The 27,145-nt window shown below is 41.9% G+C and overlaps 1 protein-coding gene across 3 annotated transcripts in view; it reads right to left on the reverse strand.

Moving 5' to 3' along the window:
- PLAT (plasminogen activator, tissue type) overlaps window positions 1-27,145 on the reverse strand; it is a 68,585-nt gene that overhangs the window by 12,049 nt on the left and 29,391 nt on the right. For all 3 annotated transcript variants that reach the window (XM_082252797.1, XM_082252795.1, XM_082252796.1), the window contains 8 exons: window positions 11,648-11,728; window positions 9,924-9,966; window positions 9,700-9,831; window positions 9,250-9,360; window positions 7,572-7,746; window positions 6,380-6,471; window positions 4,302-4,473; window positions 3,492-3,577 (listed from right to left, as the gene is read on the reverse strand). In XM_082252797.1, the coding sequence (XP_082108923.1) occupies window positions 3,492-3,577; window positions 4,302-4,473; window positions 6,380-6,471; window positions 7,572-7,746; window positions 9,250-9,360; window positions 9,700-9,831; window positions 9,924-9,966; window positions 11,648-11,722 (886 nt within the window). In that variant the 5' untranslated portion in view covers window positions 11,723-11,728. The remainder of the gene's footprint in view (window positions 1-3,491; window positions 3,578-4,301; window positions 4,474-6,379; window positions 6,472-7,571; window positions 7,747-9,249; window positions 9,361-9,699; window positions 9,832-9,923; window positions 9,967-11,647; window positions 11,729-27,145) is intronic.

The following is a 27,145-nucleotide window of genomic DNA, read 5'->3' on the forward strand; positions in this document are numbered from 1 at the left end:
ATCCTCTGTGCCAGACTTCACCTGTAAAAGCATGCTTGGCCGAGGGGGTATTTAAATTCTGGCCTTTTCTGAGTGTATGTTTTCTGTCTTATTTTGCATATTTCCTCCTTTTGGTACTGTAATTATATCTGGATGATCAACTGAGCACAGCAATCTCTCTCTCAATTTGTATATTTTACATTATGGGGTACCCAAGTATGACACCATCATTTGGCTTTGTTATGACATTCACATGGAAATGGGAGTTCCAGGCACTCCCACTGGAATTCTGAAAAAATACAAAAGGCCACTGATCAATGCAGCTTGCCAGGAATTGTGCATAACTGAAACAATCCTTAATATAGAAGCCCTGCGTGTATATGTAGGTATACAACACCTAAGTCTCCAGTAATAAACACTGGAAGTGGATTATTATTATTATTTTTTTTTTTTTTGGAAGTGGGTTATAATAAGAAACACCATTATGGCCTGCCACTTATCCAACAAGATTATGCATCAAATTTCTGTCCTTGTTGATCTTTCCTAGAGGTTTACTGATACAGGAAGGGAAGAACTGACCACATCTCTGAATCCCTGAGGGATGACCTGGAATGCCAACTGCAACTGTCGTAATGATTTCTCAACATCACTGCCAATATCACTAACGCTCTTCCAGCTGACTGGAACCAAATGCAACCAGCACTGTTTCAGAATCTTGAGAAATCCCTCCCAAGAAATCCCTTCCTATAGCAGGAAAAATGAACCAACCTTAGTATTGACTTAAGAATGAGGAAAATTCAAGTACTCATGTACTTTTTGGCTCTATAGTATATCCATTTTGAGTGGGATTACATTGTTATGTAGTTAAATTAAACCCGCCTAAGAGAAATGTGCAGACTTGCCTTGCCTTTTTCTGTAAGTGCTAATAACCTAGCAGTCTCTAATTTCAGCACTTTCTAAATCAATGTCCTGGCACAAGCATACAGGTAAAGATAAAAGAAAATTCAGAAATTTTGATCAGAAGTTACTGAATCAATATATAAGTTGAGGCTAATATCTTTTTTAGAACAAGGGGATGTTAATTTTGCCGGCAAAAATATTTTAATCAACTAAATTAACACGATTTTAGTCAACTAAAATACGACTAAAACCAAAACAATTCAGATGACTAAAATATGACTAAAACCAAAATGGCATTTTAGTCAATAGACTATGACTAAAACTAAATTAAGTTTTAGTCAACTAAAATCTAGGGGGTTTAGTTAAATTGTAATGCATTATTTAACCACTTAAGCCCCGGAGGATTTGGCTGCTAAACGACCAGAGGGTATTTTGCGATTCGGCACTGCGTGACTTTAACGGACAATTGCGCGGTCGTGCGACGCTGTACCTAAACGAATTTGGCGTCCTTTTTTTCCCACAAACAGAGCTTTCTTTTGGCGGTATTTGATCACCTGTGCGATTTTTTGATCACGCGCTATAAACAAAAAAAGAGCGTAAATTTTGCAAAAATAGCAATATTTTTCCCTTTTTTTATATGAAATTCCCCCAAAAAAAAATGTAAAAATCAAAATTTTTTAATATTTTTGGCCAATTTGTTTTATGCTACCTATGTTTGGTAAAAAAAATCGCAAAAAGCGTATTTTGATTGGTTTGCGCAAAAGTTATTGCGTTTACTAACAAAGGGAAAGATTTTTGTCATTTTTGTTGTTTTTTTTTTAACGCGTAATGGCGGCGATCTGCGATTTTTTTTGCGGTACTGCGACATTGCGGCGGACAGATCGGGCCCTTGACTGACATTTTTGACACTTTTGGGGTTACCAGTGACATTTCTACAGTAATCAGTGCTATATATATGCACTGTTACTGTAAAAATACACTGGTGGTGAAGGGGTTAACTTTATTTGAGAGGGAGGGGCTGTGTGTGTCCCTAGGGGCGTGATTCTAACTGTGATTGGCTGTGGCTTCAACTGTATGCAGAGTGATCAATGGATCTACATAGTAGATCCATGTGATCATCTCTCATACAGAGAGGAGAATGACAGGCAGCTTGTTTACACAAGCTGCCTGACTTTCTCCCTCTCCCCCGCCGATCGCAGAGTGGCCGGCGGCGATCGGGTCCGCCGGTCACACGCGCGGGGGGGTCCGTGACCACGCGGGAGCGGGAGCGCGCCTCCGGCGGCGCGCGCTCGCTCCCTAAACCCTCACAGGCGAGCGACGTAGACCTACGTCACTTTGCCTGTGAGGGGCTGACCGCCGCCGTAGATAGTCGTGCGGCGGTCGGCAAGTGGTTAAGCATTTCCCTAGAATTTCCAAACTCATTATATACGTCTAGAGTAAATCTAATAACATATTATTTATAAAAACAAAGAATACAGTGCTTGTGTTAATGAACTAATAAGAAGCTGCAAACTCAATAGTCCCCAAAATAGCTGCACCAGATTCTGAGTGCTCCAGTTTTAGTAAATCTTCCCCACAGTCTTGATAGGCATGTTAAAGTGTTAGATTGCTTTTGTGGGTGCTGCTGATGTGTCGTAAAGGCTTGTAGATGCTGAAAATGTTGGTGGCATCCCTCAGACCCCAGGCAGTTCAATGTGGATCTAAGTAATCGTTGGCATCTACTTTGGGGGTTTTGCTGGGACATTGTCATCATGGCTGTTTGAATTCGGCTGGAGTACTGGTATAGGGAGAAAGTCCCCAAAAGCCTGTTTGACCTGCTTGTTCTCAGGGGGTCCTTAAGTTCCGGTAGGAGGACATCTTATTTGGGTGTTAGTGATTGGCCTCTATGGTGGAGGGAAGGGGTTTTCATCCATCTTCGATCTTTGGCTGTTGGAATTACTTACCTTTCATAATTATTTCTGTGGGACTGTTTTTCATGTTGGACATTTATATGTTGCAATTTAATTCGCTGATCACTTTTTGATAGCGCAACACGTACATATAATAAAATTTATGGTATTAAGGTTAAATCTGTGTCTGTAGTGTCTGAAATTGCTAAATCTGTGTCTGTAGTGCATTTTCAAACCTTAATACCATAAATAATAACCCGTTATTCAATTTTTTACTCCAGAATTTAGAGTTTGGAAATTCTAGCGAATTGCTAAAATAATGCATTACAGTTTAACTAAGTCTACTAGATTTCAGTCAACTAAAATTATTTTAATCTACTAAAATTTACTGGAGATTTTAGTTGACTAGGCTGTAGCAGATTTTAGTTGTCTAAAATACAATTAAAACTAAAACAATTCAGATGACTGAAATACAACTAAAACTAAAATGGCATTTTAGTTAAAAGACTATGACTAAAACGAAATTGAAATTTGACATTACAATTAACACTGAATGGCTGTGCCCTTCTTGTAGCACAGGTTTCCTTTAAATAGGTTGAAGAAGTCTCCAAACATAGATCATGTGAAGTGCAATAATAGGTTACATCACTCTGATCGGCCTATCGGTCAGACATAGCCAGCCTTTTTGCTACTCCGTAGACTTGATTTTACTGTGTAACTTACAGCACTTAGGGACATCACAGAATTCCCAACCAGCCTGAGTTCCGTTTATCACATGACACCAAGGGCGCACATCATTATCTGGATTCCTTTACAATATAAACAAGAGCACATTTTAATACAGATAGACAGCTCTCATTTTAACATTGCCTAAATATATAACACAAAGAGAATTTGCATAGTGCAGCGTCATTGGTGCAATTACAGTTTGTGTAAAAAGTGTGATTATCACTTACTGATAAACAATAAACTCCAATGATATGGGTTGCAATTAAAAAAAAACATGAACACTTCGGTAGCCCTGGAACTGAATATCATGGGAGAAGAGATAGTAACTGGACTTGTTTTTCTAACCTATATAATTCCCATTGTTTGCCACCAAGAACTGTCCGTCAGTGGTATCTGTGGGCATTCATACACATGAGAATGCATGGACAAACAATGAGGTGGTGGCACAATAAATAATGTACTATTACATCTGTGTTGTGTAAAATAACATATAAAATGGAGAATGGCATGAAATAACTTGGCGCTTTAAAGTAAAAGTGAGGTGGTCCAAAAGTCCCTGATCTGCAACCACAATTCCTGGCTTTGGAGATTTGTCCATTGACAGTTTTGTTCCAAGAGAAGTCCCTGGCATCAGATTTGACAAGCTATACAGCAAAATTTTGTCAGCATACTTAATTAAATTTCTGTTGTCAGTTATTGTCCCTTGAATGGTCATTAATCTTCATTTAAGAGCAAAATTCAGAGAATTTATATTTCAATTAGTATGCTGCTAGTCAGAGGCCCCCTACAATATACAGAACTCACCTGCAGTAGTTATGGCTTCCCAAACCCTGGCTGCGGGATTTGCCACTCCACGTATTAAAGACTTTGTTCTTCACCAGGGCTGAGTCCCACCGCAAACAGCGGGCACCGGAGATGGTGACACTACTAGAGCCTCGATATGAAGTTCCTCGCTCTGTATAACAGTCTGGGATGGCTGTTTGGGATAAACAATGTATAAAGCACATTATCATCTTTATTACACCAAGGAGTTCAATGCAACATATTTATATCAGGAAGCTGTTCAAACTGTGCAGTATTTTATAAGCTAATTTTGAATTGTTAGACATGCGTTTGATGGTGTAACATATATAGAACAACCCAAGTTCAACAAAAAACAAGAAACATCTAAACATTCAAGTAACATTTGCCAACCACAGCCAAATGCATTGAATGCATATCTGCAACCACACCATGACAATACATAGTCTATTTGGTATTATTCATTGTGTTACTTTTTGTAAAAAGCCATAGAAACCGTGTATTATTTCATACCTTCAGCATGTTTCTAGCTGTTAGTGTTTTGCATAATGTTTGAAACTGCCCTTTTGTTACAAACCTCAAGGTAATTAAATAAAGAGGTACAAATTGGACCTCCATTCACTTTCCATCCAGATGCCCTATATGTACAGAAAGTTCTCTTGTAGTATGTGAATTCTTTTTAGGATTCCATTAGGCTCTGTACATGGGCATCACTACCTGCCCTATCATTCAACTAGTCACTTTCCTCTGTGGTTCTCACCTTCCTCTGTGAAAACTTCTTCCCTCCCTTCTTTCACATCCTACCCCCCTCCTCTTCTATAAGTATCTAATCACTGTCTGTGCTGATCCAGCTCCTTTCTCCTCTTTACATAACTTTTTATGTAGCTGCCGTGGTAAGGGAGGGATGAGAAGAGGTGCATTTGAGTGACAATTTTGAGAACAGGAGTATTTGAGTGACAATTTTGAGTATGCTGAGGTTGCTGACATCCAGGGCTTTTTTCAGCTGGAACTTGATGGAAATCAGTTTCACCACCTCTGGCCCCAGGCCCTCTGTACCCTGCTCACCACTATCACTTGTAAACACAGAAATCCAGCTTTTGTGTTTACAAGTGACAGCTTGTCTCCCAATGGCTCCCATAGATCTGACCTCCCAAGTGGTTCCCACTAAGTGCAGGATGGGGACAAGGGAGATGCTGGTGCCCGTGGTGCAGTGTGGATGACACCCCCACTAGATGATCTCCCTGCAAGTGAGAGAGAGAGGTGGAGCCACCTACAGTTTGCGGGGAGGTACAAGAGTCGTCTGGGTGCTTCAGCCTAATGCAACAAGAAAAGTAAGGTGAAGATTGTTGGAGTTTTTAAGGGGGGGGGGGGGATATAGGGGCAGTGTAGGGGGGTTGCATGTAGATGTCAGAGCTGAAGAGGGGTGAAAGTAAGATGTGGTTAGGAAATACAGAGGCAAGCAGCTGTGGAAGAAGGCTGAACTCCGCACTCTGTGTGCAGCTCAACCCTGAACTCTGCACTCTGTGTGTAGCTCAACCCTGAACTCTGCACTCTGTGTGTAGCTCAGCCCTAAACTCTGCATTCTGTATGCAGTGAACCCCTGAACTCTGCACTCTGTGTGTAGCTCACCCCTGAACTCTGCATTCTGTATGCAGTGAACCCCTGAACTCTTCACTCTGTACATAATGCATCCCCAAACTCTTCACGTAGCGCACCCCTGAACTCTGTATGTAATGCACTCCTGGTATTTAATGCCCTTGTAGGACCACAGCCACTATTTGATGCAGCTTTGAGGTTGTGTGTGTGGGGGGAGGAGGTTTTGGGGGGTCGTGGTTGAGTTCCTGCACCTATTTTCTGAGAAAAAAAAGCCCTGCTGACATCACTTCCAAATGCCAGTGCCCAGCAGCAGTCCTAAGGCTTTTAAATGTCTACACAAGGGAAGCCTTTGCAGGTATATATTATCCAATAAATATGTTAAATGCATATACTGTATAATGTATTAGAAAATTTTTGTTTAATTAAATGGTCTGACAAAAGGGTCAATATTAGTACCTATAAACCTAGATAATAAAGGAACATACCCACTCGGCAGGATGGCACACTGCAATGTTCCCAGCTGTACGCCCCATCTTTAAATATATAACACCAGGGAGAGACATCGCTGTCAGGGTTCCTACAAAACAAAAAAGATTCTTCAATACATACATCCAGCAACCCATGAGGTTGGTTTATAGTACTCTGCTCACCTGCATTGCTCCTTGCATGAATAAATAAATTGAATAAATAACTAGGCCTGCCTGTCAGAATAAAAATGAACCTGCACTTTGTTCATATTAGGCAGAAACAGCAGTTGGTTGTCACCTTCTCCACACTCACTTGTTGCCCTAGTCAAGTGCCAGATTGCTGTGCTAGTTTGATTTACTGATCACAGCTCCCCAACACCCCAAAGTGACATGTCTTACTCACTTGCACTATGGACATTCACTGTGGAAGGCATTGGAAATATCACATGCTTCCCTGTACCCAGAGGTATTTCTCAGGAGTGTGAAAGGTAAGTGCTGCCTGTAAAGTAAAGCTGTTATTGTGTTTAGAAGGTAAAAGTATAGGTTTGCCTAAAGTATCAAAGACTGGAACCATCTGCATAAAAAATAATTTGTAGGATTGACAGCAGGTCTGAGAACTAGGAGCACACACCGTTGCACATTCCTAGTTCTCTGCTGCAAAGTTAACATTTTTATATCAATGGACATTTAGCATTTGAACTTGTATTGCTTTCATAAAGGGGTTACACAAGGAATAAATCTATTTTTTGGTGGACTTCAGATAGAAGAGATCCTGGTTCAAAAATGAAAAAAGCTTGGTGATAACTATAAGCAATGTGTATGTGTTTGCTGTGTTTTTTATGGATTTTGAAGCACAAATGTGTTATTAAAATGTTGAAATGAATGTCACATCAGACAAAATACTAGCCATTTAGTGCAAGCATTGCTGCTCCTTATAAACAGATAAAATACAGCCCACCATGACCTGACAAAGGTTCACTAAATTGAACAGATAATTTATTTTATGTGTAGTAAAGCTACACAACCAGCAGGTGGCAGTATGAGATGGGCAATTTGAAAAAGGTAAATGATAAACAGACTTCATCATATTATAGAGCTTATCAAGCACAACCCTAGATATATGTACCATTTAATTCCTTGGGGCACCTCTAGGGTCTAGGTAATGGCCTAATCACTTTCAAAGACATTATACATTTCAACAGCTGGTTACCTGCAGTAGTTGTGATTTCCCAGTCCGAATTGTAAAGCCTCTCTGTGCTGCGCAGTGTATCTTTTCCCATTAAGCCCTGGAGAGTTCCAGTTTATACACACTGCTCCACTCACAGTGCGGCTGTGATTTCCTCTGTATGACTCTCCGGAACCCTCGTAACATTTAGCCCGTCTGTCTACAGAAAGAGACAGTGAGCATCACTTCATTGTGACATTTGTACCATTAACATAATTTATCAACAGTGCATCAATGTTATCACAATATACAGATCCTTAGTTCCATCATGCACAGTGTTCATTATCAGTGTATAGAGAGACTCATCATCATTATACAGAGCACAGTGCTCATTATCAGTGTATAGAGATACTCATCATCATTATACAGAGCACAGTGTTCAATATCAATGTATAGAGATACTCATCATCATTATACAGTGCACAGTGCTCATTATCAGTGTATAGAGATACTCTGCATCATTATACAGAGCACAGTGTTCAATATCAATGTATAGAGATACTCATCATCATTATACAGAGCACAGTGCTCATTATCAGTGTATAGAGATACTCTGCATCATTATACAGAGCACAGTGTTCAATATCAATGTATAGAGATACTCATCATCATCATACAGAGCACAGTGCTCATTATCAGTGTATAGAGATACTCATCATCATTATACAGAGCACAGTGTTCAATATCAATGTATAGAGATACTCATCATCATTATACAGAGCACAGTGCTCATTATCAGTGTATAGAGATACTCATCATCATTATACAGAGCACAGTGCTCATTATCAGTGTATAGAGATACTCGGCATCATTATACAGAGCACAGTGCTCAATATCAGTGTATAGAGATACTCATCATCATTATATAGAGCAGTGGTTCTCAAATCCGGTCCTCGGGACCCACCAACAGGCCAGGTTTGCAAGATAACTAAATTACATCACAGGTGATCTCATTTGCTTCTCAGTGATTGCAGTATTCTAGTCTGCATCCCCCAAGGTAATACTTAAAATCTGGCCTGTTAGTGGGTCCCGAGGACCGGAGTTGAGAACCACTGATATAGAGCACAGTGTTCATTATCGTTATATATAAGTGTAGGTGGGTGCAGTCTACTTTCTCCACTGCAGGTGGTGCTCATAACAGTGGCCCTGTAGCTGGAGAGGAAGTCAAGAGGAACACAGTTCCTCTACGGTTTCCTGGGTCACTTGAGAAGCAATCTGGTTGGATGCTGCCACCCCATGTGACTCTGGCATTAATCTTGGGTCAGGCAGAGCCTATTTATTGCCCTGGCTCCCAGGTTTAGAGTGCATTTGTAAGTTAGTAGTGTAGGGATAGGTACCCTGTCTGTTAGGGACAGCACTAGCGGTAGGGAGAGGTTCCTGATGAGGAGGAAAAGCGTAGGGTCCCCCACTTGAGCACAAGATGGTCATGCCACATTTCTGCTCTCTTAACAGATGCTGTCATTCCAGCTGATACCTGCTATGTTCGCATTATTGGAAACCATGAATGCACCCAGTTGGGCAGCTTTTCCACTGGGTTTGTTCTTAACTTTTGCTGTGCTATTTCAATACAAGTTTTCCATTGCACCCCATGTACATACAGGGTGCAGTGTTCATTATCAGTGTTCATAGCTATGCATGACTGTAATATCTTCATATCAAATACCTATTTCACAGTGTTCTCCAGAGAATCCGCTGAGACACAGGCAGAGATGGTGTGAAGAGTACAGGGCCTGGCGGCAGCGACCTCCATTGTAGCACTTCAGTTCTGTACATTCTGTTGGTGAAAGTGATTGTAGATTAATATTTTTAATTTGATGAAGCAGGTCTTGTTGGCTCTCTAAGTAATGGCCATCAAGTCTTCCATGCAAAATCCTATAAGTATATCTCCTTTCTGGATCATGTCTTGTCAACATAAGGCCAAAAGCAGCATTATGCAATAACCCATAGTAGCCAATAAGATTTCAGCTGTCATCATTTTTGTACTGCTATAAGTAAGAAAGATGATTTCCTATTGGCTATTATGGAAGATTGCTATTTGGCAATTTGGAAAACTCCTAAACCTCTAGCCATTCATCACCACTAGTGTTTATAACAGTTTGTATTCTGCTCTTACCCATGAATGGCACACTATGACATTTTCTCCTCCCATCCTCACAGCGACAGAACTCTACCCTCCGTCCTGCAGGTCGTAGCCAGGTTTCATCCCCCCTGAAGACTCTTCCTGAGGACCTTTCAATGCACAAGGCTGGGGAGACAGGCAAAAAAGGTCATTTGCTGAGTTTGCTTAGACTTAGACATCAGAATCTCACCTAAATATAATAATTAGTAAATAAATACATTTGTTTGTCCTTGTTCCTCTCTTCTCTCGATGGTGAAGAACCTAGGTAAGAAAGCAGTTAAGTTTTAGCAGATCTCATCTAATCAAAGAACATGACAGGAAAAAACAAATATGTAAATATGGAGCTTAGTATGAGGTATGTGGTCACTAAAATGATAAGAGGTACAAGAAAAAATATACATAGTGGCAGATCATTTAACAAATAAACACCCAATACAGAGTGCATGCGATGCAAAGAAGCAGCAGAAGCTGTTTGCTTTTAGATGGTCTCTCTAAATGAAACATTAAATTGAGTCTGAACAAAGTGAGCAGAGAGGGGAAGGGAGAGAAGGAACAGTTGCTCTTTTGTATTTGTACATTTCAGCTTCACTTACTAAAGAATTTGCTTTTAGAATTTAGAAATAAATTGCATAACAGTTGAAAAGCAGCCTAAGATCAACCTTTGGATAAAAAAGTGACAAATATTCCTATATAGTTTTCCATATTTACTAAATACTAAAACATTACAAAATACTTTTAAAATTTGATTTTTTTTTTAACTCCAACCATAATAAATTAGGTCAATACAAAACCACTACTATACCATCACTTTAAAGAAAACGCTGACTGCTTGGAGGTACATAGATCACTCACCAAGGAGACACCAAATATAATTTATTGTGGCAGAGCGTTGCCCTGCCAGGGTTTAAAAAGTGAACGTGACCCAGAATTCTCAACCAGGCAGGTTGAGGGTCTCCAGAGAGCTTGTAACATGAAGAGGAAACTGGCTTTTCAGTTTCCTCTGTGTTTTAAAAAGTCAATTTTGGGACCTGGAGCCTGGATATTTCTAAGTGAACCGGGTGGGATGGAATCTCCAATCCTGGGTCCAGCTATTCAGTATAGCCCGAAAGCGAATTGGTCAGGTGTGTGCTGGGCTTTTAATAGTAACCTGACCATGGTTCTGGGCTCCACCCCGGCAGACAGGAGGTCTGGCCTAGGAGTCAGTGCAGCACGAGGCTGCTATCTGTGTGCACCCTGTTGGGTGAGTGAAGTCTGTGGGAGACAGACAAGGGCCTGGGGTTTGAGGCCAGAGGAGCAGCGTTGCAAGTTCAAGCCAGGAGGGCTGAAGGATCATTTATTTTGCTGAGGACTCAAATGCTGAAACCCCTGCGAGGGAAACACTTGTTTTGTGTACCGAGCTTTCTTTTAATAAACATGGACAAAGAAAGCCCTTAGTCTCGGTTTACACTACGGCGATCTGACTTAGGGGGCGACCTGTGAAGTCGCGTGCACCGCGACTTCGGCGCGACTTGCACGGACTTCATAAAATGAATGTCTATGCAAGTCGCTCCAGGTCGCCCCGAAGTAGTACAGGACCCTTTTTCTAAGTCGGAGCGACTTGTGTAGCTCCTATTAGAACCGTTCCTGTACTACACTATGGGACGTGATGGTGCGTGACTTGTCAGTCTGACCAAGTCGCCTGACAAGTCGTACCAGTGTGAATGGAGACTTAAAGAAGAAACAGCGAGTGGCGGTGTCCTTAAAACTCTACATTTGATGCGAGTCTCACATTATATATTCACACAGTAAAAAGGAAAGTGGTGTGTGGTAACCTATGGTAACAAATCAGAGCTTAGCTTTCAGAAATATATACTAAGTAAACCGTATATATGTTGAATTATGGGTGGTCGCTAAAAGTTACAATATTTTAGGTTAACAATCAAACTATTATGTATATGCTTACCTCTTCTGTTGAAGATATAACCTCAAAGAGGATGAGGGTCACAAAAATGTTCATAATTCTGATCTTTAAAGACATGTTAAACTGCAAAAAAAAAGAAAAATAGGTAAAGATAAATAGTAAAGATGTAGTAAAACAAATGGGAACTGTCATAAGAAATTCGCAATCCATTGCTGTTGGACATTTTTTACATCTGCTTACATTTTTTAGCTTCTTTAATCACGCTATCAATGCTGGGATGGGTGATGTCCCTGGGCTAATTTATCTCACAGAACTTAAAAAACGAATTAATGTGGTCCAGAATGAAAAATGCTGGACAAAAAAAAAGATACAAAGTTTAAAGAAAGGTCAAAACAAATGTGCAGGAGCCTTTCTAAACCTTTTTACAATTAAGGAACCCTTTGAATAGTTTTCAGGTCTCATGGAACCCGCATTCAAATTATTACAGCTGTACATTACATTAGCATGATCAAAAAATAATAAAGAAGAATAATTATGAAATTAAACAGAAAATAATGGCCAGAAAAGAATTACAGTCAGTTAAAAATTGTGGAAACACCTTACATTAAGGGAGTGATCCCTTACGTTTCTGGTCAGTGTAGAAGTGACCCCTCACGTTTCTGGTCAGTGTAGAAGTGACCCCTTACATTCCTGGTCAGTGTAGAAGTGACCCCTTACATTCCTGGTCAGTGTAGAAGTGACCCCCTCACGTTTCTGGTCAGTGTAGAAGTGACCCCTTACATTCCTGGTCAGTGTAGAAGTGACCCCCTCATGTTTCTGGTCAGTGTAGAAGTGACCCCTCATGTTTCTGGTCAGTGTAGAAGTGACCCCTCATGTTTCTGGTCAGTGTAGAAGTGACCCCCTCATGTTTCTGGTCAGTGTAGAAGTGACCCCTCATGTTTCTGGTCAGTGTAGAAGTGACCCCTTACATTCCTGGTCAGTGTAGAAGTGACCCCTCACGTTTCTGGTCAGTGTAGAAGTGACCCCTTACATTCCTGGTCAGTGTAGAAGTGACCCCTCACGTTTCTGGTCAGTGTAGAAGTGACCCCTTACATTGCTGGTTAGTGTAGAAGTGACCCCTTTGTGGTAAGTGTAGAAGTGACCCTTTTTATTAGTGGTCCTTGTAGAATTGACCTCTTGCATTAGTGGTCAGTGTAGAAGTGACCCTTTACATTGGTGATCCTTGTAGAAGTGATCCCTTACAGTGGTGGTCAGTGCAGAAGAAACCCCTTGCATTGGGGGTCAGTGTAGAAGGGACCCCTTACAGTGGTGGTCAGTGCAGAAGTAACCCCTTGCATTGGGGGTCAGTGTAGAAGGGACCCCTTACAGTGGTGGTCAGTGTAGAAGTAACCACTTGCATTGGGGGTCAGTGTAGAAGGGACCCCTTACAGTGGTGGTCAGTGCAGAAGTAACCCCTTGCATTGGGGGTCAGTGTAGAAGGGACCCCTTGCATTGGGGGTCAGTGTAGGTAGGAGATCTATCTTCCACTGCTGTACCACTCTTTTAAAGGAACCCTTAGCAATCTCTGAAGGAACCCCTCAGCGTCTGGTTGAGAAAGGCTGTTCTATGGCACGCAGTGCCAATCTCTCATTCCTGCTGGGCGCAATGATGGAAAAATAGGAAAAATACTAATAAAGTCCTAAGATGGAGATAAAATCAGAAAAGACATGGATCTCACATATATGGCATCCATTTCTGTTCTGATCCCTCTCGCAGGAGGTCAGTTAATGGATCCCTGCTGATACAGAACGCAGGTGCCAGTATGAAAAGGGCCCAAGGCAGGTCAAATATAAATACTCAAAATCTGATCGAAAATTCTGATCAAATGTAAGAAAATTTATACAAAATAGATGTGTCTGGCCAGCTTTAGATTTGATTTCCTGCTGTAGGCTGATATTATAAATAACACTTCTAAAAATAAAAGCTTGAAATGGAAAACATATTTATTACAGCATTTACTCTCTTCCCTGGAGTTCTGATAAAATGTTTTATTATTCTCTGTTTCTTGTTCCCATTTTAAAAAACATAATAAACATTTTTTAATGCACTTCTGAAACACCAGGGCACAGTTTCAATGCGTTGTTTACTGGTGAAATACGCTAGCTTGCAATCCTTAGAGCCACAATTGTTACCACATCTAGCATTTATTACATCTATATACAGTATGACTGAGGAGCAGTCCCCCTCTTCCTGGCTTCCTATCAGCTATTTACAATAGGAGAGGACCTCTGAGTTCCCGGCATTCCATCAGTTTTATATATATATATATATATATATATATATATATATACACACATTATAAAAACAAGGAATTCATTCCCCACATTCTGGCTTCCTATCAGTTATATATATATATATATTTATATATCACTGTTATATTGTAGGACTGAGGAGTTGACCTTCCAATCCCTGGCTTCCTATCAGTTAGATATATATATATCACTGTTACATTGTAAGATGGAGGACTGGACCTCCCAATTCCTGGCCTTCTATCAGTTATATATATGTCACTGTTACATTGTAAGACCGAGGAGTGGACCCCCAATTCCTGGCCTTCTATCAGTTATATATATATATATATATATCACTGTTACATTGTAAGACTGAGGAGTGGATCCCCAATTCCTAGCCTTCTATCAGTTATATATATATATATATCACTGTTACATTGTAAGACTGAGGAGTGGATCCCCAATTCCTAGCCTTCTATCAGTTATATATATATATCACTGTTACATTGTAAGACTGAGGAGTGGATCCCCAATTCCTAGCCTTCTATCAGTTATATATATATATATATCACTGCTACATTGTAAGACTGAGGAGTGGATCCCCAATTCCTGGCCTCCTATCAGTTATATATATATCACTGTTACATTGTAAGACTGAGGAGTGGACCCCCAATTCCTGGCCTCCTATCAGTTATATATATGTCACTGTTACATTGTAAGACTGAGGAGTGGATCCCCAATTCCTAGCCTTCTATCAGTTATATATATATATATATATCACTGTTACATTGTAAGACTGAGGAGTGGATCCCCAATTCCTAGCCTTCTATCAGTTATATATATATATATATCACTGTTACATTGTAAGACTGAGGAGTGGATCCCCAATTCCTAGCCTTCTATCAGTTATATATATATATCACTGTTACATTGTAGGACTGAGGAGTGGATCCCCAATTCCTAGCCTTCTATCAGTTATATATATATCACTGTTACATTGTAAGACCGAGGAGTGGATCCCCAATTCCTAGCCTTCTATCAGTTATATATATATCACTGTTACATTGTAAGACCGAGGAGTGGATCCCCAATTCCTAGCCTTCTATCAGTTATATATATATCACTGTTACATTGTAAGACTGAGGAGTGGATCCCAAATTCCTAGCCTTCTATCAGTTATATATATATCACTGTTACATTGTAAGACTGAGGAGTGGATCCCCAATTCCTGGCCTCCTATCAGTTATATATATATATATATATATATATCACTGTTACATTGTAAGACTGAGGAGTGGACCCCCAATTCCTGGCCTCCTATCAGTTATATATATATCACTGTTTAACTGTAAGACTGAGGAGTGGACCCCCAATTTCCGGCCTTCTATCAGTTATATATATTACTGTTAGGCGGAGGGGGCAGTACACATGCCACGGTCATGGTGATTTAACAATTGAACACAGCTTGTTGAGCTGACAGGTGGCACTGCCACTTCAGCAAAGAAAAAAAAAACAAGCATTCAGGAGGCAACAGGATCACCTTCTGAATGTATGGAAGCCACAGCTTAGCCATTCTCTGAAAATCGGTCCACCACAGATCCCTTTTCAGAGAATGCTGTAGTGTGAACATAGCCTTACATTTCACAATTACATCTTTCTCATTCAGCTTGTCCTGGAATGAGTGTTCTAAGAGTCATCATCACACACATAGTATTCTCACTATATCTCTGCTGACAAAGGCCAGAACATCTCTTCCTGCAGTCAGTACCATGATGTTTACCTCCGTCCTCCAGTATCAGAGCAATAAATGACTCTACAATGAGTAAAATGAGTAAACTGGAACAGGATATAAACTGTAAATATAAGCTAGATGTGTAAAAGGAATGAATACATGAACATGGCCCATGTGTATTGTGTCGGACCAGAAAATATGTGTGGGTGGGAGATTAAAGCACGGCAAGAGTGAAGCTTCTATGTTTTCCAGCATTAACATTTCTGCTGGATTATATAAATGGCTTACAGTAATGGTTCTACAAAGTACTACACTCATTTGGATTTACACAGTTTTGGGTAGGAGGTGATTAAACTATCAGTATGTTTTTGGGTTATGGGAGGAAACCAGAGCACTTGGAATAAACCCAATAAACCCATACAAAGCCACGCACATTATATCCCTAGCAGCAATTGATTTCTGGACCTTAATACTGCAAAGCAACATTGCCAACCTTTATGATGCATATACAGTATATATATATATGTATACATATATCTATATATAGATCTATATATATATATATATATATATATATATAAGGAGGAGAGGAGAGATTGGCGCAATCAGATGGTCAGAACTGTAAATAGTTTCTATGCATATAGCGAGGTATGGCAAGGTGGGCTTCAGTACACAAAGTCCGGTGTGGCTTGCTAAACACTTCGATGGCTGCCTCCAGTGAAGGGTGAAGTAACCCTGTATGACCCCAAATATATATATATACATACTATATATATATGTACTTTGTATATATACAGTATCTCACAAAAATGATTATACCCCCTCACATTTTTATAAATATTTTATGATATCTTTTCATGTGACAACACTGAAGAAATGACACTTTGCTACAATGTAAAGTAGTGAGTGTACAGCTTGTATAACAGTGTAAATTTGCTGTCCCCTCAAAATAACTCAACACACAGCCATTAATGTCTAAACCACTGGCAGCAAAAGTGGGTACACCCCTAAGTAAAAATGTCCGAATTGGGCCCAACTAGCCATTTTCCTCCCCAGGTGTCATATGACTCGTTTGTGTTACAAGGTCACAGGTGTGAATGGGGAGCAGATGTGTTTAATTTGGTGTTATCACTCTCACTCTCTCATACCGGTCACTGAAAGTTCAACATGGCACCTCATGGCAAAGAACTCTCTGAGGATCTGAAAAAAAGAATTGTTGCTCTACATAAAGATGGCCTAGGCTATAAGAAGATTGCCAAGACCCTGAAACTGAGCTGTAACATAGTGGCCAAGACCATACATCGGTTTAACAGGACAGGTTCCACTCAGAGCAGGCCTCGCCATGGTTGACCAAAGAAGTGGAGTGCACATGCTCAGCGTCATATCCAGGTTGTCTTTGGGAAATAAGACACATGCTTATTAGCATTGCTGCAGAGGTTGAAGGGGTGGGGGGTCGGCCTGTCAGTGCTCAGACCATACGTCGCACACTGCATCAAATTGGTCTGCATGGCTGTCGTCCCAGAAGGAAGCATCTTCTAAAGATAATGCACAAGAAAGCCAGCAAACAGTTTGCTGAAGACAAGCAGACTAAGGACATGGATTACTGGAACCATGTTCTGTGGTCTGATGAGACCAAGATAAACTTTTTTGGTTCAGATGGTGTTAAGCGTGTGTGGCGGCAACCAGGTGAGGAGCACAAAAACAAGTGTGTCCTGCCTAAAGTCAAGCATGGTGGTGGGAATGTCATGGTCTGCGGCTGCATGAGTGCTCCCGGCACTAGGGAGCTACAGTTCATTGAGGGAACCATGAATGCCATGTGTACTGTGACATACTGAAGCATAGCATGATCCCCTCCCTTCAGAGACTGGGCCGCAGGGCAGTATTCCAACATGATAACAACCCCAAACACACCTCCAAGACGACCACTGCCTTGCTAAAGAAGCTGAGGGTAAAGGTGATGGACTGGCCAAGTATGTCTCCAGACCTAAACCCTATTGAGCGTCTGTGGGGCATCCTCAAATGGGAAGGTGGAGGAGCGCAAGGTCTTTAACATTCTAACATCCACCAGCTCTGTGATGTCGCCATGGAGGAGTGGAAGAGGACTCCAGTGGCAACCTGTGTGAAGCTCTGGTGAAAATATTTACAATGTGGGGGGTGTACTCTCCAAAGTATGAGATACTATATATATATATATATATATATATATATATATATATACATTACATATACTATATATATATATATATATATATATGTATAGTTACTATTTGGGTGAGCTGTACACACCAAGCGGGCTCCATTTCCTCCGCCAAAATAAATCAAACGAAAGAAATAAAATACTTGTAATCTGCTGCAATAAATCTCTTCCAATAAAGCAACTTAGTTAAAATTTAGTAACAGCAAAGTGTAGAGCAATCCCTCAGCAACAGGTTCAAGCATACTATGCTCTTTCTCAAGTAAAACTGGCCATAGCTGTATCAAAATTTGTCCGGTTCAGCAGGAACTGTCCAAATTTCGATCCATCTATGGCCATTTCCATTCAGGACAGGAAAATTTTTGTTTAATGAGCGCCTACAATCAATCGGCCGCAGCACTGATCAGTGTATTCTGACAGTGGAGGAGTTCCAGCTGTCAGAATACAAAAGCACAGTGGGGAGATTTCCTTCATCCACCCCAAATGCTGCCTGAGCTAAAAAATCATCCGTGCATGCATGCTCTGCTTTAGTCTTTCACCATTGCTGCTACTGTAACATAAATGTGAACAGATGTGTTGAGACAATTTTTTGGTATCTCAAAAGCCAACCTTCTGCAGTATATCTAAATTTGCAAGAAATAAATGATATTAGATGACAGTTTGTCTCATCCAGCATATTTTATAACTGGGAAGCAGTGAACTGCAGGCAATGGAAGGGTCATCCTCAGTTATTTTGCAGTTATTCCAGTCGCTGCGTGATTCATTCTTGGCAGACTAGGGAGCAGAGAGGAAAGTATACACATTCATTGCCAATATTCTTTTACTGTACACTGCAAAGAGAATCTTCTATCCTCAGGCTGTATTGTTAGTAACAGACAAAATAAGGACTCATTTGCACCAGCTTTGCTGGGCAGCCTTGTTTGTTAAAGCAAAAACTCTTGTTCCCTATGAGGGCAGTTCACACTATTGCCCACATACCACTGTGGTGTGCGCTGAAAAAAAATATTGCATGCAGCACTTTTTTTCAGCTCGGGCTTGCAACATAAATTACTGCATCACAATATTGCTGTATGAATAGAATATAATGAAATGTAACTTGTGACATTTCAACAAAGTTCTAACAAAAAAAAGAGTAAACAGTACAACTCTTGGTGCATTGGCATTGTTTACTCGCAGTCCACACCAGTGCCCATGCATTCAGTTCAGTTTGTTTGTGCGAAGGAGCTCTTAGGCCCTGCTAAGAACACAGCCCCTTTTTTTTTACAGTATCCGTTAGTGTGAAAAGTGCATTATTTATTTTTTACACTTTTTAAAAGTATTTTGTTTAGCGCCAACAATTTACACAGCTCTTTAAATATTGCACAATCAGTCTCTTCCCTCAAGAAGCTTACAATCTAAGGTAGCTATCTCACTTACATATATTTAAGGGAATTTCAGACAGTTCCGGATAATCAGGCCAAGATTTGAGCCAAGGACAAGCCTGGTAGCACCACTATAATCAAATTCAAAGGCGTTAAGCCCCGTACACACGCACCGATTGTTGGCCGACCGTTCGGCCGTCTTTTGTCCGATGCTGTTTTGTTGGTTGAAAAGTGCTCAAGACTGCACACAAATTTTGTCAGCCAACAACAACCAACTGCAGAAGTGATGTCATGTGATGGTTAACTTTCATGTGTTTTTTCTTCTCTGAGCATGCCCAGTCTTGCTCATCTGCTTTTTGTCGGCCGAAATCTGTACTGACTGACGAACAATCGGCCGTTCTGGAGTTGGCCAACAAAAATTTTATAGCATGCACACCAGATTTTGTTCGGCCGAAAAGTCACAGTCGGTTGTCGGAAGCATCATACTAACAAGCCGACAATCGGCCGATCGGACGTTGGCCAAACATTTACGGCCGACAATCGGTGCGTGTGTACGGGGCTTACGGCAGAAAATTGTCTGCCAAACAGTGACTGCTGCCAATCAGTTGGAGCCACTGTTCAGGTATTCTGACAGCTGTGGGTGCCGGCTGTCATAAAACAATACCCGGCAAGAGAGATTCCTCTATCCAAGCTGTTTAGCATGGAGGGGGGAATTGATAGATTTTCCTCCGTGGTGCTGAATAAGAGAAATCTAAGAGTATATGGCCAGCCAATTAACCTACCAGCTGTCTATCAAAGATATACAATTGTATGCTGTGCTAAAATACACCCATCTTAAAGGGAAGATGGATCACAAACAGAATGCTCTGTGTCCGATTCATCCTATGTTTTCTAAAATCCTGAATAATCAGAAGGTAGAGTAGTTTAAAATCAGCATGAAAGTAGATTATTAAAGGGGTTGTAATAAAGCTTCCCCCCTAAAACTTACCTGAGCTCCATCTCAATCCAGCGATGTGCACGAGTGCCTCTCCTGTCCAGGACTCTCCCTCCTGATTGGCTGAGACACAGCAGCGGCGCTATTGGCTCTCGCTGCTGTTAATCAAAATCAGTTAGCCAATGAGGAGAGAGAGGGGGCGGAGTCGAACCGTGGCTCCGTGTCTGAATCGACACACAGAGCTACGGCTTGGCTCGGGTGCCCCAAAGCAAGCTGCTAGCTCAACAGGAGGGAGGGGCTAGGAGCGCCAAGGAGGAGGATCCAGGCTGCTCTGTGCAAAACCACTGCACAGAGCAGGTAAGTATAACATGTTTGTTATTTTTAAAGAGAAAAAAAAAACAAGACTAGTATAACTAATTTCTAGACAGATATTTTAAATAAAATTAGGCCCAATAAAAATTGCATTTTATTTTTGCCCCCATGCAATGTCTCTTCTGCAATAAACTACACCTATCTGCCTGATCACATGCTCAGCTTAAAGTGGCCGGCCTGATCCTGTGTACTGGGATGACCAGCTTCTTCATATGCACAGAATTTACGTCATCCCGCGCCGGCCAATGAAGAGGCCCAAAAAATGGCACACAGGAGAAGATGCCAGCGTCCGAGGGACCGTTGGAAAGGTGAGCATCTCTGTCTTTAGTTCCACTTTACCTCTCCTTCACTTTCCTTCCTCTGTGATCAGTGCCTGGAGCTGAAGAAAATACTTCTGTGTATGGAGAAACATGTAATTCACACTATGTTTCAGTGCTGGTCCAATAAGCATTATCAGATGGGGAGTCCATCCATAGACCTATGATATGACCCTATTGACTTGTAGCTTACATAGGCTTTTCTTTTAAGTGGTATTAAACCCAAAAACAAAAATGTAATCATTGCAGCTTACCAATCATTAGATGTAGTGGTTGCAACAGTTTTCTTTTTAGGCTTTGTTCCCTCTGTTTGAACCTGGTGATCTGGCCAGTAACAAACCTCCTGTATTAGTGTGCCCCCACCCTGGGTGAAGGAGCAAAGGGCCACCATTGGAAAGCAACACTTTTTATCTAGGGAGGGGGGGCATGAGTGTTAGATGTCAGATTTAGATAACTAACTAATAAATTGAAGCTGAACTCCAGCTAATCATTTATAAGATGTTACAGTAAATAGTTTCTTTCTCTTTTGGGACAAAAGTTATACATAAATAAATAAAAGCGGATTATTGTAAGCACCCCTGTCAGTAGAAAAATGGTTTGTCTTAACTCTGTAACTGCTATAACTGCTATATCTGTAAAACAGATTGCTCTGTTGAAAAACAACAAACTTAAGCCCTGTACACACGAGTGGAAATTCGGCCGGGAATTTTCGTCCGACGACCGATCTGCCGATTTACGGCCTGTTAGTATGGTGCAACCGACTCCGACTTTTCGGCCGAAAAAATTCTGGTGTGAAGGCTATAAAATTTTTGTCCTCCGTCAAAACACGTCCGATTTTAGTGCAGTCGGTACAGATTTTGATGGGGAAAAATCTTATGAGCAAGACTAGGCATGCTCAGAGATGAAAGAACACATACAAAGCAATCCAACACATGACATCACTTCTGAATTAGAATTCTGTTGTACGGGAAAATTTGTGTGCAGTCTAGAGCACATTCCAACCAACAGACACCACTCTGGACAAAAGACGGACGACCGGTCGGCGGAAATACGTTGCGTGTGTACGAGGCTTTAAGGCCCGTACACACGATAAGAAAATCTGTAGGGAAAATTTGTCTGACGACCGATCTGTCGATTTTCGGATTGTTAGTATGGTGCTTTCGACAGCCATCTCTGACTTTTCGGCTGACAAAATCCTGATGTGCAGGCTATAAAATTTTTGTCGTCCGTCAAAACAACGTCCGATTTTCGTCTCATTAGTACAGATTTCGACGGAAAAAAATCTTAAGAGCAAGACTAGGCATGCTCAGAGACAAAAGAACACATACAAAGCAATCCAACACATGACATCACTTCTGATGTAGAATTCTGTCGTACGGGAAAATTCGTATGAAAATAAAGCCTAGTACACACGCAACGAATTTCCGCCGAACGGTCGCCCGTCTTTTGTCCAGAGTGGTGTTTTGTTGGTTGGAATGTGCCTAGACTGCACACGAATTTTCCTGCATGACAAAATTCTACTTCAGAAGTGATGTCATGTGTTGGTTTGCTTTCTTTGTGTTCTTTCTTCTCTGAGCATGCCTAGTTTTGCTCGTAAGATTTTGGGGCAGTAGGCAGGATTTCTTAACCTTATCTTAAAATATTAAATAAGACACCTTCAGACTTTAACTTTGGAATTAAAGAGGCCGCGGCCGTTTATTATTTCACACATAAAGATCGATAAATCTTTTTAAACTTGAATAAAACAGCAGTATAGAAAAACAACCCGGTCCCAACGACCCAGGTTGCCATTAACAAATAAATATATCAAAACATCCAAACACAAATACAAAATAACGTCCCCCTTCGCTGTGACCGAAGGTGACCCTAAAATAACAAACTGACCGCGACAAACAAAAACAGGGGGGGGTGGGGGGGGGAACCGCTGGGCTGACTTCTTCCTTCTCCTGTTGACTGGCGACGTGACGATTCATCTGTGAGGAGGCCCGTTAAATAGGACCACTTGAACTCTTCTGACCAATCAGATTCAACTCATCTAGGCGGGAAAAAACCCGGCTCAAACTGGTAAGGGACTTATTCTCCCTGGATACTGGGTAAACTAACTATCCCCTATAGCCAATCAGCTTTCTTCTCATCTGACAGGCTCTAATCTGCCTAAACACTAACTCAGCCTATTCCTTACTCTAAGCTATCCTCACCTGCCACTTCCCCATAAATAAAAGAGGCCATTCGTCCCCTTTTCTTTTTATGGGGCAGTAGGCAGGATTTCTTAACCTTATCTTAAAATATTAAATAAGACACCTTCAGACTTTAACTTTGGAATTAAAGAGGCCGCGGCCGTTTATTATTTCACACATAAAGATCGATAAATCTTTTTAAACTTGAATAAAACAGCAGTATAGAAAAACAACCCGGTCCCAACGACCCAGGTTGCCATTAACAAATAAATATATCAAAACATCCAACAGGCAGGCGGCTCACACCCGCCTGGCACACCCCCAACACGCGGCCTCTTCAATACTAGTACTCAGGTTGGCATTAAAAGTATCAAGGCCAATATCTGATAAGTGGGTGTCATCAAACCTGTACAGCCCACTAGTACCACCCTCCAACTCCCTATGCCTGAAAGATAAAATCCCGACGACCCGCAGCAGCTTTTCCAGAGCCCTGTTGACGCGCTTACGAATTTTTTCAAATGGTCTCAAGTAACAGTGCTTGAACCAGGCAAGTCTCGGGATGACCTCCGAAAAAACCACTGTCATAAAAGGAAACGACAACTTTAACAATTGTAGGTCATCCCGGATTGCAAAAATCAGATCCAAAGTCCTAGCTCTACCTACATCATTCCCCCCAAGGTGTACTACCAGTATATCCGGGGGGGGAAGAAACTGCAGAAGTCTAAAAATTTCGGGACGAAATTCCGACCACAGCATTCCTCTCTTGCTAAACCACTGAATCCTATAAAAATTGGGATCTAAGCCAAGGTTTTCACCGTAGGAACGTCTTCTGGCTCGTGCACGAGCCCAGTGCACGAAAGAGTGTCCGATGATCCATATGGTTAGGCATCGTCCTGAAAATTTTAACAAACAGTGTCAGGGCGGATATAAGATTGAAAAACATCCGACTTCCATCTACCCAACTTTTTAACAAATTGATCATCAAGACCCAATCTCGCAGCTTCAGTAGCGGCACCGATACGAAAGGAATGGGAAGTCAACCTTTCCTTATCCAGCCCCAACTGAACGAGACACTTCTTAAAAACAGCATTAAATTGATAGCCAGTTAATGGCCTACCATCCTGATGATTGAACAAGAATACGGAACCGTCCGCTCTAATAGCCAAAAATTTTTGCAGTAAACGCACCGGACATACTGACGAGTTGCGGAACCTGTGCAATTCGACACGCTTCCCAACACCCAACTGATCCGTCTTAGAGAAACGTATCAAAATGCTACAGGCCATGTCAGATAAAATTGCGTCCGAGACAAAAAGACCGGAGCTAAACGTCCTATTAGTCGGCACTAGCTCAGAAATTCTTAGTGCCGCAAAAAACATCAACGAAAAAGCCGCCTGAAAAAGGACCGACTCATAATAAGAAAAGCAAACGGACGACGTAATTGAACACAAATTCACCAAAAGTGAGACAGTGACAGGCTTCCTGGAATCGGGCAAAAAAGTCGCCTTTCGATATCCCTTCATGGCTTGACGCACCGTAAAAAATGAAACACATGAAGGGAAATTCCGTAACTTAACAAAAAACGATACTCCGGCCAAAATTTTGTTCACGTGAGACCACGCATACCCTCTATGGAACAATAAATTTAGAAATGACAGCACCAAATGTTCCGAAAAACTATCCGGGGATACACCCGATGACTGAAGATGCGACACCCATAGAGACCATGCAGATTGGTATCCTGCCATGGTCGACGGAGCCAAAGAGCGCAATACATTCCTTGCCACCAAATCTAAACTATGTACCACAGGTGGCTCGGGTAATGACAGCTCAGCTCGTCCGCTTCCGGAAACAGCGTAAAAAAGCGTTCCATCTGTAAGCGAGACAAAGCATCCGCCAAACCATTATCTCTGCCCGGGACGAAAGTCGCCTTAATCCAAATATTAAAGGACAAACATTTAGACACAAGATAACGCAATAACGCAATAACAGGAGGGGATTTTGAAGATAAACAATTGATAGCAAACATCACCCCCCTGTTATCCGTCCTAACCATCAATCTCCTGTTCCGAAAGTGATGGCCCCAGACTTCCAGGGCCACCACAATTGGAAAGAGCTCCAGAAGAACACTGTTACGTGTGAAACCCAACTGAACCCATCGCGGACACCAGCGGTCGGCGCACCAGTGTGTGCGCCAAATGGCGGCGAAGCCAACCGAACCCGCTGAATCCGTAAAAAGGCAAAAATCCTTGTCCAGGATGAATTCCTCCTGCCAAACACTTTTGCCATTGAAATCCGACAAAAACTGGAACCACACTAACATATCTTCCCTGACCTCCTGAGTTAACCTCACATGAGAATTGGGCGACTTGAGACCCGCAATCGTCGCATACAGCTTCCTGGAAAATAGCTTACCCAGGGGAATGACCCTGGAAGCAAATGCCAGCAAACCAAGCAAGGACTGCATCTCCTTAAGACGAACCTTACGTCTCCGGATCAGAGACAATAGACAATGTTTGAGTTTGGACACTTTCTCTCGCGGGAGCCTAAACTCCATTACCTCTGAGTCGATGGTGATACCTAAAAATTGAATGCAGGTAGACGGCAACGCCGTTTTCTCATGAGCCAACGGGATCCCAAAAAGCTCGCACAACTGTACAAAACCATCCAGTAAGCGCAAGCAGTCTGTAGATCCCGCCCGCCCCAAGAACAAAAAATCGTCCAAATAGTGAACGATGTCGGTCGAATCACAAAATGTTGAAACGACCCATTCCAAAAAGGTTGCGAAACATTCGAAATAAAAACATGACAATGAACATCCCATAGGGAGACATCTGTCAAAATAAAAATTGCCCGAAAAGAAAAACCCCAGGGAATTAAATGCGTCCGGGTGTACCGGCAGCAGACGAAAGGCCGATTTAATGTCAGCCTTGGCCATCAAAACCCCCCTCCCTAGGCCCCTTAATTTCACTAGGGCATCGTCAAATGAGGAATACTGGACCGTAGCTAAATCCTCGCTTATCTCATCATTTAAAGAATCCCCGAAAGGAAACGACAAATGATGAATAAGCCTGTAAGTATTAGGCTCCTTCTTTTGGACAATGCCCAAAGGGGAGATCCTAAAATTCCTAAAGGGGGGGACCGAGAAAGGGCCAGCGAATCTACCCAATTCAATTTCCTTACTCACCTTTTCCTCCACGACTGATTCCAAACCCTCAACAGACCTAAGATTGTCCACCAACCTACAACCCTGACCGGAAAACTTGGGCAGGGGAAAACCATCTGTAAAACCCTCAGTGAGGAGGTTGGCTTTCGCCCTGTCGGGGTAACGCTGAAGCCACGGGAGCATGGCGGTGAGGCTCACTGGGGTTACCGCCTTTGTGCAGAACACCCGTGGCCTGACCCCCTTGCCTCTTAAAGCACTTTGCGATGGGGTGGGCCCCAGAGCAAAAAGCGCATTCGTGCCTGTACTTGCATGAACCCGGCCACTTGCAGACGGATTCATTGAAGTTAAAGCACACTCCTTTTCTAAACTGCAAACCCGAGGAGGAGGCTTGGGGCTGCTGGCTCGGAAAGGGCTGCCTGGGAAAAATTGACCTTTGTGGGAGAAAAAGGTCCAGCCAAAGGCTGACATCCTTTACTCCCCACTTCATAGCGGGCTGCACCGCCAGCTTTTGGCGAAACGCCACGTCGTACTGAAACCAGGAGGTTCCGCCGAAATTTTTGTACGCTTCCAGTATAATATCGGCATGCTGAAACAACCCGACGCTTTTAGCAGGGAAACGTTCGCACATAACCGACGAAAAAATAAAAAAGCCCTGCAACCAGTTGTTGAAAGACTTGGAAATAGGGCGCCTCCTCTCATCATCGTCCTTCTTATCTGCCCTAGCAACAAAATCTTTAGCGGAAGGTAATAGTGACAACATATCCATAAAATGTCCCTGCCAGATCCTCTCCTTAACGGACTCAGATAAGTGGAAACCTAACGGGGACACCTCACAGGTGAGAGTTTCCCTAAGGGAAGTCTCCGGCAGATTCTGCGCTTTAGCTAGGAGGTAAGAAGCTGACATATCGGAATGTAAACTCTGGGGCCTATGAGGTTCAACCTCCAAATTGCCCATTGGGGGAATCCATACATCCCTAGGTGAAGGAGCAGGCTGGGGAGCCACCATGTCGCCCGATA

The sequence above is a fragment of the Pelophylax lessonae genome (genome assembly GCF_965119305.1).
Source record: "Pelophylax lessonae genome assembly, chromosome: 4".
In the NCBI taxonomy this organism is placed as follows: Eukaryota; Metazoa; Chordata; class Amphibia; order Anura; family Ranidae; genus Pelophylax; species Pelophylax lessonae.